Source organism: Grus americana, chromosome 26, assembly GCF_028858705.1.
Source record: "Grus americana isolate bGruAme1 chromosome 26, bGruAme1.mat, whole genome shotgun sequence".
Taxonomy (NCBI): Eukaryota; Metazoa; Chordata; class Aves; order Gruiformes; family Gruidae; genus Grus; species Grus americana.
The window spans coordinates 260,016-275,999 of NC_072877.1; the positions used below are offsets into that span (position 1 = coordinate 260,016).

General features: G+C 38.0%; 1 protein-coding gene across 6 annotated transcripts; it reads left to right on the plus strand.

Annotated features, from left to right (window-relative positions):
* The first annotated feature begins 250 nt into the window (after nucleotides 1-250).
* CDCA2 (cell division cycle associated 2) lies at nucleotides 251-15,706 on the plus strand. 6 transcript variants are annotated; one of them, XM_054804669.1, is made up of 16 exons: nucleotides 496-580; nucleotides 1,384-1,963; nucleotides 2,476-2,606; nucleotides 3,203-3,353; nucleotides 4,177-4,379; nucleotides 5,709-5,787; nucleotides 6,656-6,891; nucleotides 7,276-7,360; nucleotides 7,869-8,077; nucleotides 8,521-8,599; nucleotides 9,250-9,302; nucleotides 10,359-10,499; nucleotides 11,242-11,416; nucleotides 11,922-12,136; nucleotides 12,524-13,412; nucleotides 14,548-15,706. In XM_054804669.1, exons 2-15 carry the CDS (start codon nucleotides 1,384-1,386, stop codon nucleotides 13,367-13,369), a joined length of 3,183 nt encoding a protein of 1,060 aa, XP_054660644.1. In that variant the 5' UTR covers nucleotides 496-580; the 3' UTR covers nucleotides 13,370-13,412; nucleotides 14,548-15,706. The 6 variants fall into 6 exon arrangements, with proteins under 6 accessions (XP_054660641.1, XP_054660639.1, XP_054660644.1 ...); XM_054804666.1 differs by lacking the exons at nucleotides 496-580; nucleotides 14,548-15,706 and adding an exon at nucleotides 251-276 and having other exon boundaries at nucleotides 3,200-3,353; nucleotides 12,524-14,535; XM_054804664.1 differs by lacking the exons at nucleotides 496-580; nucleotides 14,548-15,706 and adding an exon at nucleotides 251-276 and having other exon boundaries at nucleotides 11,224-11,416; nucleotides 12,524-14,535.
* The last annotated feature ends 278 nt before the right edge of the window (nucleotides 15,707-15,984 follow it).

The following is a 15,984-nucleotide window of genomic DNA, read 5'->3' on the forward strand; positions in this document are numbered from 1 at the left end:
AACCAATCGCAGCCGAGCCGAGCCCGCTGTCCAATAAAAAACGCGTTCCGCCGGAGTGGCGGGGCAAGGACGGGGTGGAGGGTTGGGCGGGGAAATGCCAACTGCGCGGCGGGGGGCGGGCCGACAGGGGCGCTGCCTGTAGCCAATCAAGGGAGGAATAAAGCCCTATATTTGCATAAAGAAGATCTTGAAGTAGAGCCGCCCTCTGATTGGTGCGGCCTGTCACGTGGGCGTATGGAATGGACCGGTTTTCTTTTCAAAATGGATTCACAGAGCGTAAGCAACCGTCCGTGATCCCTCCGCGCGCAGGGAGACAAAGAGTCCCCCTGTCCCAGTGAAGCCCTCTTGGCGCCCGGTGGGGCAGCACGGCACCGGCTCTCGTGAGCCGCTTTCCTTCCGTATATCGTTAGCTGTGGCGCCTGGTGGCCGGTGGGCGCAAGGGGTGGGCGAGAGCTGCGAAGGCGCGGAATAATACACAGTAGCGCGCCACGGTTTGAATGTGGGAGACGGGTACGGGGCTGGTGGCTGTGAGGAAGCGCTGGGGCGGGCGTGAGGCCGGCGGTGAGGGGGGGGGTTCGCGGTAAGGTGGGGTTCGCCGGGCTGGGGGGGTGCTGGGGGGCATTGGTGGGGGGATATAAAGGAGGAGGGCATGCCGGAAGGGTGTCTGAGGTGGTGCGGTGGACAAGGGGGGGCGTCGGTGAGGGGAGCGGGGCGCGAGTGCTGAGGGGATTGAGGGGCCTCGGGGGGGGGAGGGGAGGGGGCTGCGCCCCGGGAACGGCGTGCGTTGGACACGGATCCTTCGCACAAGCCCGTCTCGTTTGTGTAGCTGGGTCGATGTAGGCGTGGACTTCTAGTGTGGACTTAAAAAACAGCAAAACAAGTAAAAAAGTTGCGCAGGCGGTGTTCTAACAGCTTAATTCGTGTTGCGCAAAATACAGAAAAATGCATATTTCTGTGGAAACAAAGTTCCAGACTGACATTATTAACTCTTATGGGGTTAACTTAAAATCCAAGAGACTAAATGCAAAAAATGTTAGCGTCTTAAATTTTCCAGTTAGCACTCGTACTTGTTGCAACACTTACAGCAAAGCAATCACAGTGTGATTGTGCTTAACGTTTTATACTAACATGAAGGCATAGCCTTGTATTTCCTTACTTGTGACACACTTGTGTTGCAGGTTTATATTGCTGTGTGGTTTTTTCAATAGTGCTAGCCTTTTGTGTCCTTTTGGTGTAGCTTTCTGGAGATACGACTGTCCCTTTCCACCACACTGTTAAACACCTTGTTCCAGGAAAAACCCACATTTGGTAGAAGTTTGAGAATGGTAGCAAACTCTTGCTCTTGCCCAATACCTATTAAACCCTCTTTTTCTTTTTTGATAGATGTCTGTAATTACAGGAGAGCAAAAGCTGACTAAAAATAAAACAGTAACAATGCACAGACGATCTAAGAATATAAATGCTCCCCTGGAAGTTAAAGAAACTGAGAGTAGATACACTGAAGAGAAGGAAGAGGCCTCTTTCCCTGATCTGTCAAAAGACCAGAAGATTTGCAAAGTGACTAAATCAAAAGTCACAAAGGCATCCAAAGAGAATTTAAGTGATGGGAACCAGGCACAGTTGCAAAAATGCACCCTGAAACACACCAAAGACCTCGAGGAGGACTCATACCATGACAAGAAGGATGTTTTTAGCTGTCAGTTTGCTGAATGCTTTTGTGATACACTAAAAGGGGATATGGTTGGTGAACTGACCTTGCCTTTGAATAGTAAGGAAAATTTTTCAAGAAGCACACTTGTTTCCTTGGGGGATGAATGCTACTTGACACCTAGTAGGGACAAAGCGGAAGAAAAATCCGATTGTGGAGTATCGGAGGAACAGAGGAAAAAACCTGTTGATTTTGCAACTGTAACAATTGCTGAATTTGGGATTACTCAAGAAAGTTTTACTGAACGATCTATAGGTAAGGCTGGAGTGACTAATGACTGTTGTCCTCCTTGGAGGGGACATCTGGAGGTCATCTAGTCCAACCTCTTAGCAAAAGCTTCAGTTCGGGTTAGGTTCAGGTTGTCTGGCTGAGCTTGAATATGCCCAAGGATAGGACTGTGATATGATGTCGCTTTAATTCCCTACTTAACTTTCTTCTGTCTAGTGGATTCGGTGTCAGTGGGTTTCACAAGGGGGTAGTAAGACAAATTCTGCAAGTATCGGTAGACGGTTGCTTAACTAGCAATTGAAAAAGTAAAGAATGACAGGTCCTCACTTGGTATATAGCCTAGTTAAATATTGCTTTTAGGTAGTTAATTCTTTTGCTCAGAAAGGTTTCTTGAGCTGAGCAGCTAATTTCTGATGTTTTAAAAAATGGCATACATCACTCTTAAAAAAAAAAAATAGCATTTTAAAGCTGTAGGTATTCTTAAAAAAAAAAAGTTTGTTTTTTTTCCCCCCTCCCCTCTCCTCCTGTCCCCATTTCAGGGAAGTATTCAACTTCATTAAAATTTAGACGAAGATCAGCTATTGGAGTACGAGGGTCACCAGAAAATAACACCCTTATTCGATACCTTGCTGAACAGAGAAGCAACAGGCAAAAAGAAGCTTTTATGCAGGTGAGAGTCTTTCTCAGGTATCTAATGTGTCAGTTTAATTGCCCCCAGGAATCAACATATACTGGCAGAAAGAGAAGGCAAGTCTCGGGAAAAAGCCAGTAGAAGGAATAACCATGGCCTTGATGTTGTTGACTTCCCATGGACACCTTGCTTTAGGTTTTGTTTGGTTAGGTTCTGGAGTCTTTTCTCCATGTCTAGCTTGCTCATATATTTTAATTTTTGTTTACCATAACCTTTACTTTCCTGCATTTGCCATGCTTGATTTTTGCCAGTTAAAGTGTTGGTAAATACTAGCAATAAGTGACTTGGTTTTTAATCAGACTTGTTCTTAACTCAAACTAGCATAGGCTGTCAGAAAACAAATGCTGGTTATGGCCTAGAGGGACAGATTATGAGAGGCAGTAAAGCTTAACAGATTTCTTGATGCAGTTCCTTTTTTGCATATTTTTACCATGCAACTAAAATTGCAGCCATGTTAAATACAAGATTTGCTACTTCTCTGAGTTTGTTTTATGCCAAAGTACAAATACAAAGTAATAAAGCCCATGTCATCTTGGGAAAAAAAAAGTCTCACGAGGTTAAATTTGTTTTAGCAGGTTAGTCCGTTTAAACATGAAAATGTCAGGTCATTGAAGGACAAGATAGATGCCTTTCAGACATCTTTTAAATCAGTACAAGAAGCTGAAGGGGAGACTGGCTTCTCTGGACTGTCACAAGTGGATGATGTTTCCCAGGAAGCAGGCTGTTGTAAGTTGATTATCAATGATTTATCTTAAACATTAGTTTTTCCTTTAGGCCAAGAAGTACAAACCTACAAATGCTTAATATAAAACAAAAAATATCTTCCTTTATAAGGATGGGAACAGGGGTTTTTGTGTTTGGTTTGAGGGTTTTGGGTTTGTTTTTTTTTTGTTTAAACCGAGTTGTTTCTTAGAATAACCCCTGAAGAAAAATGAAGGCTAGTATTTTTTGTGACTGTTTTCTTAGTTTTACTTTCTAGGTTTATACCCTTTAATTTACTTTTCGCTAAGTATTAGTGTTTTCACTCTTTTCCCATGAAACTGAGAATGGTTTTTATGACAACTGGTTTTAGCTGTTGTAACTGTTACCTCCTTTAATCATGATGTGCAGACTTTTGTTTAATAACTTTTAAGTGCAGTAATTTGAGAAATCAAATCACATTACTGTGGTGTTAACATCCTTATTTCTTAATGAAAACAGTAATTATTGCAAAAGCAAGTCAGGGCAGTACTGTGGTAATGGTGAGAAGATGATAGTGTAAAACAAGCTACAATGCTTTACTTCTCTGGTATTCTGGTATACTTCTCTGGTCTTAATAACATTTATATGACAAGAATAACTTGCTTTGTTTTGAAGATTCGGTGACATTATTTTCAAAGTAGAACTAAACAATGCATGTGCTTTCTTTTTCCTGACTAGAAAATTACCTAGTGCTTTGAGTCTTGCCATCCTTTTGGTGAAGAAACATGAAAAGGGCATTCAATGAAAAATCTGAAGTTTGTCTTTGTGGTTTGTTGTTTGGTTTTTGTTTTGTTTTTAATTGATGCAGCTCAGAACAAAGCATCTTTTACAAAAGAGCGGAACCTGGATCAGTGGAGTGAAAAGTTCATGTCAGACAACAGTGAAGCTGAATTGAAAGAAAATTTAAGACAAAATTTGACAAACAGCACTAAGTCTGATACCAAGATATGCACCATCTTGTCTTCACACCAAGATGTGACCATCACTGAACCTGCTGCTGCTGTTTCAAAGGTACTCATACAAGTGTGGGCAATGCACATGGAGAAAAAAGATAGCACAGCAAATCTCCCTTGTAATGATTTTTGTGTCTCATTCTGACAAGTCGAGGGAAGCAAGATCTGGCAGGGACACTGATCTATTTGGACTGACAGCGAATGTAGCCTAACCTCAGATACCTGCTGCTGGCTCTTCTGAGGCTGTGCTCAGTTTTATTTTACAGGCCAACGTTCAATGTGGATGCTATTAACTGTTCTAGTCAGTAAGATTATACTCTTTTCTGGTAATGACATGGAAAAGCTTATTTTATTCTATTAATTAAATTTAAATATGCCTTAATTCTTTTGATTCTACAGCTGTAACTATGTGAGATGTTACATTCACAGATTTGGCAAATACAGCTGTTTCCAGATGTCAAAACCAACTTTATTGGTCATTTGGATGACTTTGAATGCAATTTTTAATCTTCACCTTACATCTGTTCGGCAGTTATTTGATATGCCATGCAAAAAAAAAAAAAAAAAAGATGTACTCATATACAGATGGAGGGGTTAATTTCTCTTCTATACAAATATCTCTATTAATCCTTTTATTAGTGTTGTACGTAAAACCAGCGAAGATGGGGTCCATTTTGCGAGTTGTGTCCTCTGATGCTGCTGGATCTAGCAGCTTCTGCTGTGATAGTGTAACAGTTGTATGGAGGTTAGGAAGAAACCTCCTAAATTAGTGATTAAAATATACAGATTTTTCATTCCATCTTCTTTTCACTTCTGATGTCTAATCCTTTTAAGCATTTAGCCTCCTGTTTTGGGAAAATAAATTCAACCAAAGTATTGGATAATTGAGAGAACTCTGAAATCCTTGTCTATGGATTTAAAAAACTCTGTAGTTCATGTTATTTTAAAAGGCAGCATTTGCAAGTAGTTATACCACCTCCCAGCCCCATCTTTGAATATTGAGATGGATTTGAAAAACTTCAGGTTCTTTGTTTGGTCAGATAAGTGTCTCCTGTTCTTTTTGGATTAAAAGGTTCGGCAACCAGGTGAAAAATATTTTCTGCTGTATTCAACAACTGTTTATTCAGTTGAGGATTGAGCAGCCTCAGTATTATTCTTCTGCGTTGATTGCAGTTGATACTTGTGATGCTAATAAATAATCACTTGAAGCAACATTTCGAAAAGTAGGTATTACAAATGAGTAATGAGGACAGAGTTAAAACAGATTTATGTCAAGCACTTCACAAAAAACCTCAGCAGATCATATTTTTTTTATTTCTTTATCATGTTGTGTGGGTGTGTATATAAATAGATGTTTTTATATATAATCTTGTGCCTTTTTCTCTAGGAATGGGTTTATGAGCAGCGCAGTCCTATGGAGTCGTCGGAGGCTGTTCTAATTAGAGATATCTTAGAAACAGGCCATGGTAAGAGGATTCATTGCTATTATAATCTTTGTTATATTCTTATTAGAAAGTAAAAATACTTAGAGTGTTTGTAAAGAAATGTTTCACAAGCAGTCATCCCATGCCTGCCATCTTGTCTACAATTTCTAATGCAGCAGAAACCTGATACAACCTTGACATAAAGGCTGATGGGGGAACAACAACAAGTACTCCAAATCATGATCTGTTCAAGTGCTGCTGCAGAGGAGGCTCAAGTCCTAGTTTAAAAAATTGAATTCAGAGCTCGTTCAGTACAGCATAGCATTAAATGTGTTTTTACTTAAGTTCATAAGAAGGAAATAGCTTTTATGAGAGGAGCTGAAGTAGTTCAAAGGTGGGGTAGGGCCTCTTGGGTGGTATGTTAGCAGTTTGATTCTGACAGAAAAAACAAGCTCAAACTGAGACACAGGCTGGGAATAATTGTTGAGTTTCCCCTAATTTTGTTAGTCAGGCCATTTGTAGGGAAAAGTATAGTTGAGTAGTTCACACCTATGAAGGAGAGGGGGATGTTAATGTACAAAGTCCCTCTCTGTACATTAGAGAATACTTTTTTTTTTCTTCGCAGTTTACATGGATGAGAGAGAAATCCTTATGCAACGTGTCTTTGTCTTCATGCAATGCTCCCTTTTTACTTTTGTATGTTTTGTAAACTTCTCAAAATAGGAAATGTAAAGGTGGCACAATAGCAGCAGAAAATTAGAAACGAATGGATTTTTTTTGACATGCTAGGTGATTTTGATGCACAGAATCTTATTGAGATGTGCACATTTATAGTTCATGTTGCTAACAGTAAAGTCTTCTCAATGTTACTTCAGTCTTTAATGGTCGTATCTGTCTATTTGCTCTAAAGATTTCAGTTCTGACCACATCACTAAAGCCATTAGAAGTAATGTTATATCAGATCTAAACAGAAACAAAGTTAGTTTTGCGGAAGAACTGAGACCGGAAATATTTGATGAAAGCAAGCCACCTATCACACCACTACGAATGGGAAATAATTCATTAAATGAACATACACAGAGTGGCTCCCATCTGCGATCTGTATTGAAGAAAACGCCAATGAAGCAACTAATGGATAGCATGAAGGTTGGTTAACTGACTTACATGGAGGTACTGACACTAAAGATGAACTTGTGCAGTCAGTATTGAACTACCAGAAGTTGAATCATGGTTAAAGATACTTTTTGACTAATTGACGTGCATGGGGAAATAATTTAATGCTATCAATAGATATCTATTTGCTGTTTGGTCATCGTGGAAGCTTTGTTTGAAGCTTTCATGTTACGAGAAGATCCATATGTATGTTTTGAGTTACTCATTTAGGAAAAAAAAGTAGGTTTTTTTAAACAATAGGACAGATTATTAAATATTGCTTACAGGAAAAGTTATTTTCACTTTTGATTTGAATAAAAGGACAATATTTTAATTGAATGGTATTGAATAGATGATTGTATCACTTGAATTTGATAGGAATACTCAAACGATGCAGTTGACGGAGGAGGTGAATCTCTCTCAGTCTCCAATTATGCAAAAACCTTTGAAGCGTTGCAAACAGGTGAGATTTTATTTTTCTAAATAGGTAGAGTGTTACGTAGGATCGTATGGTTTTGCCTCTTTGCTAAATCCGAAGAATGATATGCATTAACCACCGCTGAAGTAGCTCATGTGTGACATCGTACTGCGTAAAGTGGAAAATAAGCTTGCAAAGGAAGATAATGTGTATTAAAAAATTAAAAAAATCCCACAACAAAACTTCAGAAAGTCTCTAACACCAGAATAGAATCGTCTATTTTTCAAGAAATTTAATACTTGTGAACTGAAACTTGTGGAACAGCTAGTCATTTCTAGTATTCTGGGTTTTTTTCTTCCTTAATTGTTGATACTGTAATAAAGCTACACTGAAAATTCTGGCTGAATCCACAGGACAGATAAAGGTGTATTTTGCTGTTTGGTTCCGGGAGGAATTTTAAAGAGAATGTTAAGACCCACAAAAATACTTGAAAAGTCGCTGCTCTATGAAAGTTCCGAGTTCACTAAGCAGTCTATGTATTTTATTACAATAGAGAAAACTGAAAGTCATCGCTCTGAAAAGCCAAAGAAGAGAGTTACTTTTGGAGAAGTTCTAAGCCCAGAAATATTTGATGAAACTTTGCCCGCAAATACTCCATTGCGCAAAGGAGCAACGCCAGTCCGTCATCCAGGGTTACAAAGTAATAGTCCTTTTGCAAGGTCAGCTCTCATTGAAGAGCCATTATCCCAGCCGAACTTTGATGTAAGTTTGGTTTTTTTGTTGTTTGTTTGGGGTTTTTTAAGGTATAAAACCAGCCTCGTAGTCTCTGTCAATGTTTGATTTTTTGTTTAATTTTTTTCCCCAGTCTGCTTGGTTTTGAGAAGTAATTGGTAAAATACTGAGTCTGCTTAAAGCTTTAAAATGACATCGAGAACTTTTGCTTTATGAATTCTAAATGGCATTTTGGCCTCTAGAGCTATGTTTAAAGTTGAGTACCGGCACATGAAATCTTTTTTGCCTTGGCTTATTCATATACTTTTAACACTGTATTTCTTTTTACCACATATAGCAAATGAGCTGCCGCATTCTTTAAGGAAAAAAGTAAAACTGCCTGGCTGTTCCAAACACTAATGGACAAGATATTTTTCAATATGTATCTGGTATAGTATATTGCTACAAATTTACTTTTTTTTTTTTTGTTTAAGGAATGTGTTGAGCCTCTTCAAGAGTTAGTGGAGGGTTCTGTTGCTGCAGAAGACCTCTTACCTGTTGAAAATGCAGAAGGTAACCCCAACTTGTATTTTTGTCATTAGTTAATGCGTCTTTCTGTATGTGAAAACTGAGAGATGACACAGGAGTTTTTTGCTTGTTTTTATACAGGGATATATTTCAATTTTGCTAAATTTAAAAGCTCTTGCTTTCTTCTAAAGGCCCTTGCAGTAGCTGTGGTGTTTACCCATTGTTGTTTTAGTTAAGTGGATGTGATTTGACCTTGTGATACTTTTCTGTAAAAGTGGCTGATCTAATTAGACTTACTGCTTTAAGTAATTTGGTTAATATCTTGATTCTGGTACTGTAATTTTGATGTTTTTAAAATAGTATGTAAGACAACAACAAAAATTGAAAGGGACTTGTGTGTATGTATATCTCTATGAAAGCTGTGTAAGTGCTAATTATTTTGTTACCAAATCCTTGCAAGTTTTGTTTTCCTCTGTTTTGTAAAGCAAGCTCTTCAGTTGTTTGGGGTTGTTTTTTTTGTTTTTTTTTAATCTTGCCATGTGTGATAGTCCTTCATGCAGAAAATGTTACTCAAGACTAAGATGACTAAACACTGTGCATAATTGTTAGAAATAGTGTGGATAATTTCCTCAAAATGTGATTAAGTTTTTGGGTCGAAACTGAATCACTATTCTTATTTTCTTCATATTTAACAGCAGAAACTGACAAATGTGATATGATAACAACTTGTTCTTCTACTAAAAGGAAGGTAAGTTTCTTCAGTGATGGTGTGTGTTTGTTTTCCCTAACTTCCTTCAGGCAAAATTGTTATCTTTTATACCTCCTGATGCTTTAAGAATTTTTACGGACTCAGGTATGAGGTTTGTATATATCCAGGTATATGGAAGTATCTCATGTTAGTGCAGGCAATTGTCTTAAGGAAATACCATTTTTTGAGTGAAAGTACTTTTCCAGTTATTAAAAACATTTTTGGTTGTAGGCCTGATACTTAAATGTACTGCTTCTATTGAATTTCCCAGGAACTTTCCCAAATAGTCTTGACAAAATTTAGAAGAGATTTATTCATAGCTTTCATTCATAGGATCAGAGGCTTCACTGATGGTTATCTAAAAACTTATAATCACAGAAAATTGAGGAGGAGAATAGAAACAAAGTTTTCTGTCTAATTTTTCTATTTGGTTTAATTTCTTTGGGTTACAGGAACATGAGATAGAGGCAAATAAAGTCAAGTTTATTCTGTGACCTGTGATGACTTTCAACATTACCGAAAATGTGGTTGTGTTTCCAAGTCCAGTGCTAAAGATCTTCAGTCCTCTTAACCTTTTTGTCTGATAGCCATAAGGCAGACAGAGTATCATCCCTGTTTCTTCTGGTTGCTGGAATTTTAAGGTGCATAGAATTTATTGTACAACAATTTCTGTAAGAAGTGCTTTTGGACTTCAGTGTTGTACAGTTCTAGTGTGCTTTATTGGAGGGGGAAAGCAAAAAAAAATAAATTGAAAAAGTGATCCATCTTCTCTGAAAGAAATAGCTGAAGATGAAAATTTACTATTTTCTCATTAAAATGCCCTTTTTGTAAAAATAGAACTATCTTGTACTGTGTGAAGAGACTAGCTCTATAAATCTGAATTTCCAGCTGTGAGCGTCTAGCTGTTATGACCTCATATGTGAAATAACAGAGACTAATTGCAATGTGATTCTTATGACTGCTGGACTGTGGCGTATTTTAAAAAAAAGCAAACATACGCATGTGCGCATATATACGCGTGCACCCCAACAACTTAAAACTCATGTTCCTCAACAGCGTAACACCATTTCAGAGGGGGCCAATTTTAGCATCTCAAGAGCCACAAGTACTAAGAATGCTAAAGAGACTAAAAATCCAAGAAAGAACAAGTTTCAAAGACAAAAGAATATAACCACATCTGCTGCCAAAAAGACACAAGTAAGTGACAGCCCACTGCAAGTGGTGATTACTTTTATTTCTTTATCCAAGTGTCTCATCTTTCTTGTGTGTTTTACGTGATTATTTTGATCTTTGTAGTAAAGATTTTCTAAAAGGTGTTAAGTTTCCTGTTGCTGCCCATATTCTATTCTTTATGCCTATCTTGTTTTCCTACGCTTAGTGCCACACATCTCTTTTTGCTTGTTAAGGCCAACTAGCAGGTTTTAAATAATCGTCAGGCAAAAAGGATACTTTATGGAGGTGAAGAGGAGAGTCACTTTTCAGACTTAAGGGACAGAAAATGAGTGTATGGTTCTTCTCTTACCAAGTGTATGCAGTAGTCGTTCTTTGAAGTTGCCCAGTTATATGCTAGTTAAGTATTGTAAAGGCGTGAGGCTTCTAAAGGATTTTTGCTTTTATGTATTGGAAGGGAAAGCATGCATTCCTTTTCAAACTAAGTATGAATGAAGAATCTGTAGTTTTGAGCTGAAAGACTAATTTCTTTGACTTCTAAATTTGGTTAAAAGAAGCAAAAAATAAATCTTATGTTTGATAAGTAATTCTCCTTTGCTTTGAGTTTTTGGATTAATTTGTAGATGGCAGAACGACTGGAACCTTCATTTTAGGGGAAGCAATTGTTACCCATCAAAATCTAGTAATGGTGTCACTTATTTGTTGCAAAGTATTGAACAGGATCATTTTGTTTACATTGTGGTCTATTCAGTCTTCTCAATCTTTTCAGAAAACAAAATATACAAGCTATGGGAAGAGAAGAAAGAAAAAAGTAAAAAAATCTTTATATAGGGAAAGAGAAATGGTTTCTAAGAAACCTCTTCTCAGCCCTATCCCTGAAATTCCAGAGGTTTTCTCTTCTGCCTCATCTCCAAACTCATCAAAGGCAAATGCAGTTTTTTCAGGTAATGTGGTTTTTAGTTTTGTTTTGTCTTGCTCTTTCTGTTCTTTCTAATTTTTTATTTCAACAGGTTCATAAAAAACCCTGTTGATAGTTATCTTGAGTTCCGTGTATAGGTAAAGATCCCAGTATACACCTTTTACTTTTCATTGCCTCTGTAATAGTAGAGTTCAGATGATCTAACAGATTAATAATCTCAGCTGGATAAATTTAACTCTTGTCGGACTCCAGTGTGAAGCTGACAAAAAAAAAAAAAAAAAAAAAGCCTCTCTGTATTTTGACTGGATACTGATATTTTCATAGTCTTTAAAACTGGTAAATTGGGTGTGAATAGTTAAATGATGTACAGTAGCTTTCTGGTCTTTTTTACACTAGTTATCTGGAATGGTTGTTTAGAAGGTTACTTTTATGCAAGTAAAATACTATAAAGCTTTTGTTGTAATGATTAAAAAAAGATTTTGTACGTTCACAAGTAGAGTGAAGTAACCATGCGTTTCATTCTAATTCAGAGGATGTATTTTTAGATAATACCAAATGCAGCAGCGCTTGCAAGGACATTCAACAGAAGCCAGTGGTTGAAAGAATGACAGCAAAAAACATCCGTGCAGTTTGTATGTATTTAAGCTCTACAGACCCGGACGCTGTGGAAGCTAGCGGCTCCAACGATACAGTGCTTCAGGTGTCAGATGGCGATCTGAAATCTGTTTCTGGCATTGATCATCAGGTAACTGATACGCTTAGGGATACTGCTAGAAAATAAATCGTAACTGTGCTTGATGTTGGATCAAAAAAGATGTTTTGGGGGAAGAAAAAAACCTAACTCCAAGAGTGATTAAACATTGGAACAGCCCACCTGGAGAGGCCATGGAATCTCCATCCTTGGAAGGTGTTCAGAACTCAGCTGAACAAGGCCTCAAGCAACATAAGTTTGGCCCCACACTGGAGCAGATTCCAACATACCGGATTCTATGTGTTGGTTGGTTTGGGTGTTTTGAGAATGACTAGACTTGGTGAGGAAAACAGGAGCAGTTATTTAGTTGCCAGCTGTTTGAAACCAGTTTTTTGTGGACTGCCTTTTGCCTGTATATAAAAATTTTTTTTTTCTTTTCAGTTTTCAAACATTGTGCTAGATGCAAAGTGTGGTTTTGATACATCTGACTATTTCCAGCAAGATAAAGAGACTGCATGTGTAGAAGAGGCAAAAGAAAGTGGTTCCTTGATAGAAAATGAGATATTACAAGGAAATGCCCTAAATAAGGGAGAGCAGCTAACTGGGCTAGAATTTCTGGAACAACAGGACACTAGTGTACATGAGGGTGCCCAAAGAACTCAGAGTCCACAAAAAGATTGTATAAGAGGGAGTCCACCGAGGAGGAGGAGGAGAAGAAGTAGTAGTGCCAGCTGTTTTCCTCCTGTCGAAAAATTGGAAATATCTGGAAACAATCTTCCAGTTCCTTCTTTTAATGTGGAAGAAGTCTTATCAGCTCCTCAGCTAAAAGATGACTCCTTAGAGCCCTTTAGAAGAAAGAGCAATAACAGTGGCGAAAAGAGGGTGAGGCGCAGCATGAGACTGCATAAAGATGCAGCAGCTGAAGGACTTGCATGGATTCAAGTACCCAGTGAGATTCAAAAGGACCCTCCCCTCCTAGCTTCTGCTTGCAAAATCAGGAGAACCATATGCTCATCCATCCTTACGGAATCTGAGAATATTCACCATAGAGAACAGAATCTCATCCGGTTTTCAGCACCAGGGAAGGAGAACAATGACTCTGTTGATCTTGCTGATGGTCCTTGCAAAAGATGGAGGAGGAAAAGCATGGGTGTTTCCACACCTCAAGAAACAAGAACTTGGTCTCAAACCCGCAAAAGGAGCATAACAAATTCTGTATATAGGAAGGACAGAAGTAACCAAAACCAGTGTGAAGAAGTAGAAATACCCCTTGAAAATAACTCTTAACATTTAGCGAGGTTTCAGCTACCTCTGATTTTCTAAAGTGAAGGTCAGTATTAGATTCTTATATTTTCTCTCTTAAGTGCTGTTTTCTTCTCTCTCCCACTTATATTTCCTTAATTTTTATTTCCTTATTAATTTTCTGGATAACTTAAAACTGATTTTCCTTGTCTTGATGCCAAAAATGCTTGAAGATCAGAACTGCGTGGAAGACCTAGCTTGGCTCAGAGCATTGGTGTGGTAGACAGTCAAGGCAGGTAATCAAGAGGGTAAAAAATTTTTCTCCCATGATGAACTGAATTTGACATCACCTCTTCATTGTAGCCTACATCCTTGCTTACATGTTTTCATACTTCAATGCTGTCTACAGAGCAATAGCAATTAAACACTGCTAATATTATTAAAAAATTCGACAAATGACCAGTTTTCTCTGCAACACCAAGTTTAGTCATTTCAAGAAGGCAAAGACTAATTTTTCTCAGCTGGAAGTATTGCTCCTAGGGGCTAGTGAATTTTGTTGCGAGATATAGCAGTAAGACAATATACAAAATTTAAATAATGTTTATGCATGCATTTTTATGCATATTATCACGGTCTGGGATTTCCTTGTGTTTAGATAAGTGTTTCCAGTTGTGGTATCTGCACAGTAGTGTGGGATTTTTGCCCTTAAAACTTAGTTGTGATTGTTAGACTGGATGTGTCCAGTAGACCATCTTGCTACACTTGCTCTGCTCTCAAATGCACAATCGATAATTAATTTTTAAAAATTAAATTGGCTAAAGTGAGGCATTCATCATACAATAAAGCTGTACTTCATTTCTGGATACTTCCAATCTTCGGTGTATGTGTACTAAATACAGTGCATATTATTCAGTAGTTGACCTATCATCTTACTGTTTTCATTTTTCTAGCTTGAACAATGTAATAAAAAGCAATCACTGTAGGTCGTCTGTTTAAACATTTGCCGTTGCTTTCATTTTTCATGCAGTTCTGTTTCAGTCCTAGTGAAATACCTGTGCCGGCTTCAAGGAAATAGCTTTCTGTTGAAAACGATCTCTTCTGTGACCTTGTTTTTAATGTTATTGATGTGGAATAAAATACTTTTATGTACTTGGCTGCTTTTATAAAGCTTAAAAGCAAACAGAACAGTTTCATTTTTATGCATGTTTTCCTTTTCTGTACAGACATCATCAGTCTTTCCCAAGACAAAGAGCTCCTAAGGCAACTTGAAAGAAACTTCACTACTTAAATGCTGTTCATCTGCTGCTGCTTTAGAAACATTACTGAAGTTATCAAAACAGTCTCCTTGATGTTTTATTTTGGGATTTGCTTTTGTGTCAATGGAAATTTGAGATTTGGAAAGAGGATGGCAGTAGTTACTTGGGTTGAATCTTGTTGTGATACCAGGAGAGGGCAGTCTGACATGAGTTTTTATGGTTGTCACTGAGTTTGAAAATAATACCATAATGTACAATTCTATGATTCTAAAATCTTTGAAGAGATACTAGCTAAGGTTAACATCTAAAACTCTTTGAGATTAAAATTAATAATAGCTGCTACTTCTAACATTAAAAAAAAAAAATCAAAACAGCCACTGAACTATGCACTAAAATTAATCTGGAGAAGTGAAACGCTTATGCACTGTATTCAGATATGACTCTCTCCATGGAAATCACATTGCATTCTTAAACACAGTAGAGCACTACAGTTGCAGCTGAGGCGTTAGGGTTTACCTAACAGCTTAAGGATATCAAATCTAGTAGTGACTGAAACCTTTGGAGACTGGGTGTCAGATACTGAATACCAGACTTGAACAGTCAGGTCAAGTAAAGAGTTGTCCTGGAGGTATGGGCAATAAACTAGTATGTATGATACTAGAGGGCTTAATCTAAAACACTGCCTAGAATGTGCTTTTTGTGATGTTGCTGTCCTGTGTATCAGTGACAGCAGCACTAGAAGAGAATTCTCCCTTGAGGTTTCTTGAGTGGATAGGCTAAGTGCACTTTAGATATGGAGTGTAAATAGTCAGAAATAGAAGAGCAAGGGTAAGGAGAAGAAAACAAAGCTTGCATTTTCCTCCTGGCACAGCTTGCCTGAAAAGGGTTGTTAGGAATTATATGTAGATGCTTGATAGCAGTTTGCATGGCTTTCATGAGGGTGAGGTTGGAACCTACAGAGAAATAAAGAGATTGCAGTTGATGGGGCTTAATCTTGAGAGGATTTGAGAGGAGACAAGTCTTCAGTTATGCAGAAGGTTGTTGTAAGTGTGTGTGGGGGTAATAATCTGTTCTCCACGTCTGCACTGAATGGGACCAGAAATAAAGTGTTTAAATTAGAGAAAAATGTCTCTGTTAAACATTAAGAAAAAGAAAAAGCAGACATAGTTGAGCACCGGAATACATTGCCTTGGGAAGTTGTGGAATCTCCATCACTGGAGGCTTTTAAGAACAGATTAAACAAATATCTGTCAGGAATGACATATGATCCTTCCTAGGGGTAAGGACAGGGCCTGGATGGCCTCTTGAGGTCTCTTCTGGCTGTGTTTTCTGATTGCTAGAGATTAGGGTTGCAAGAGGTGATTTGGGACTTGCCTAATAGTTAATACTTGAGATAAAATCTGT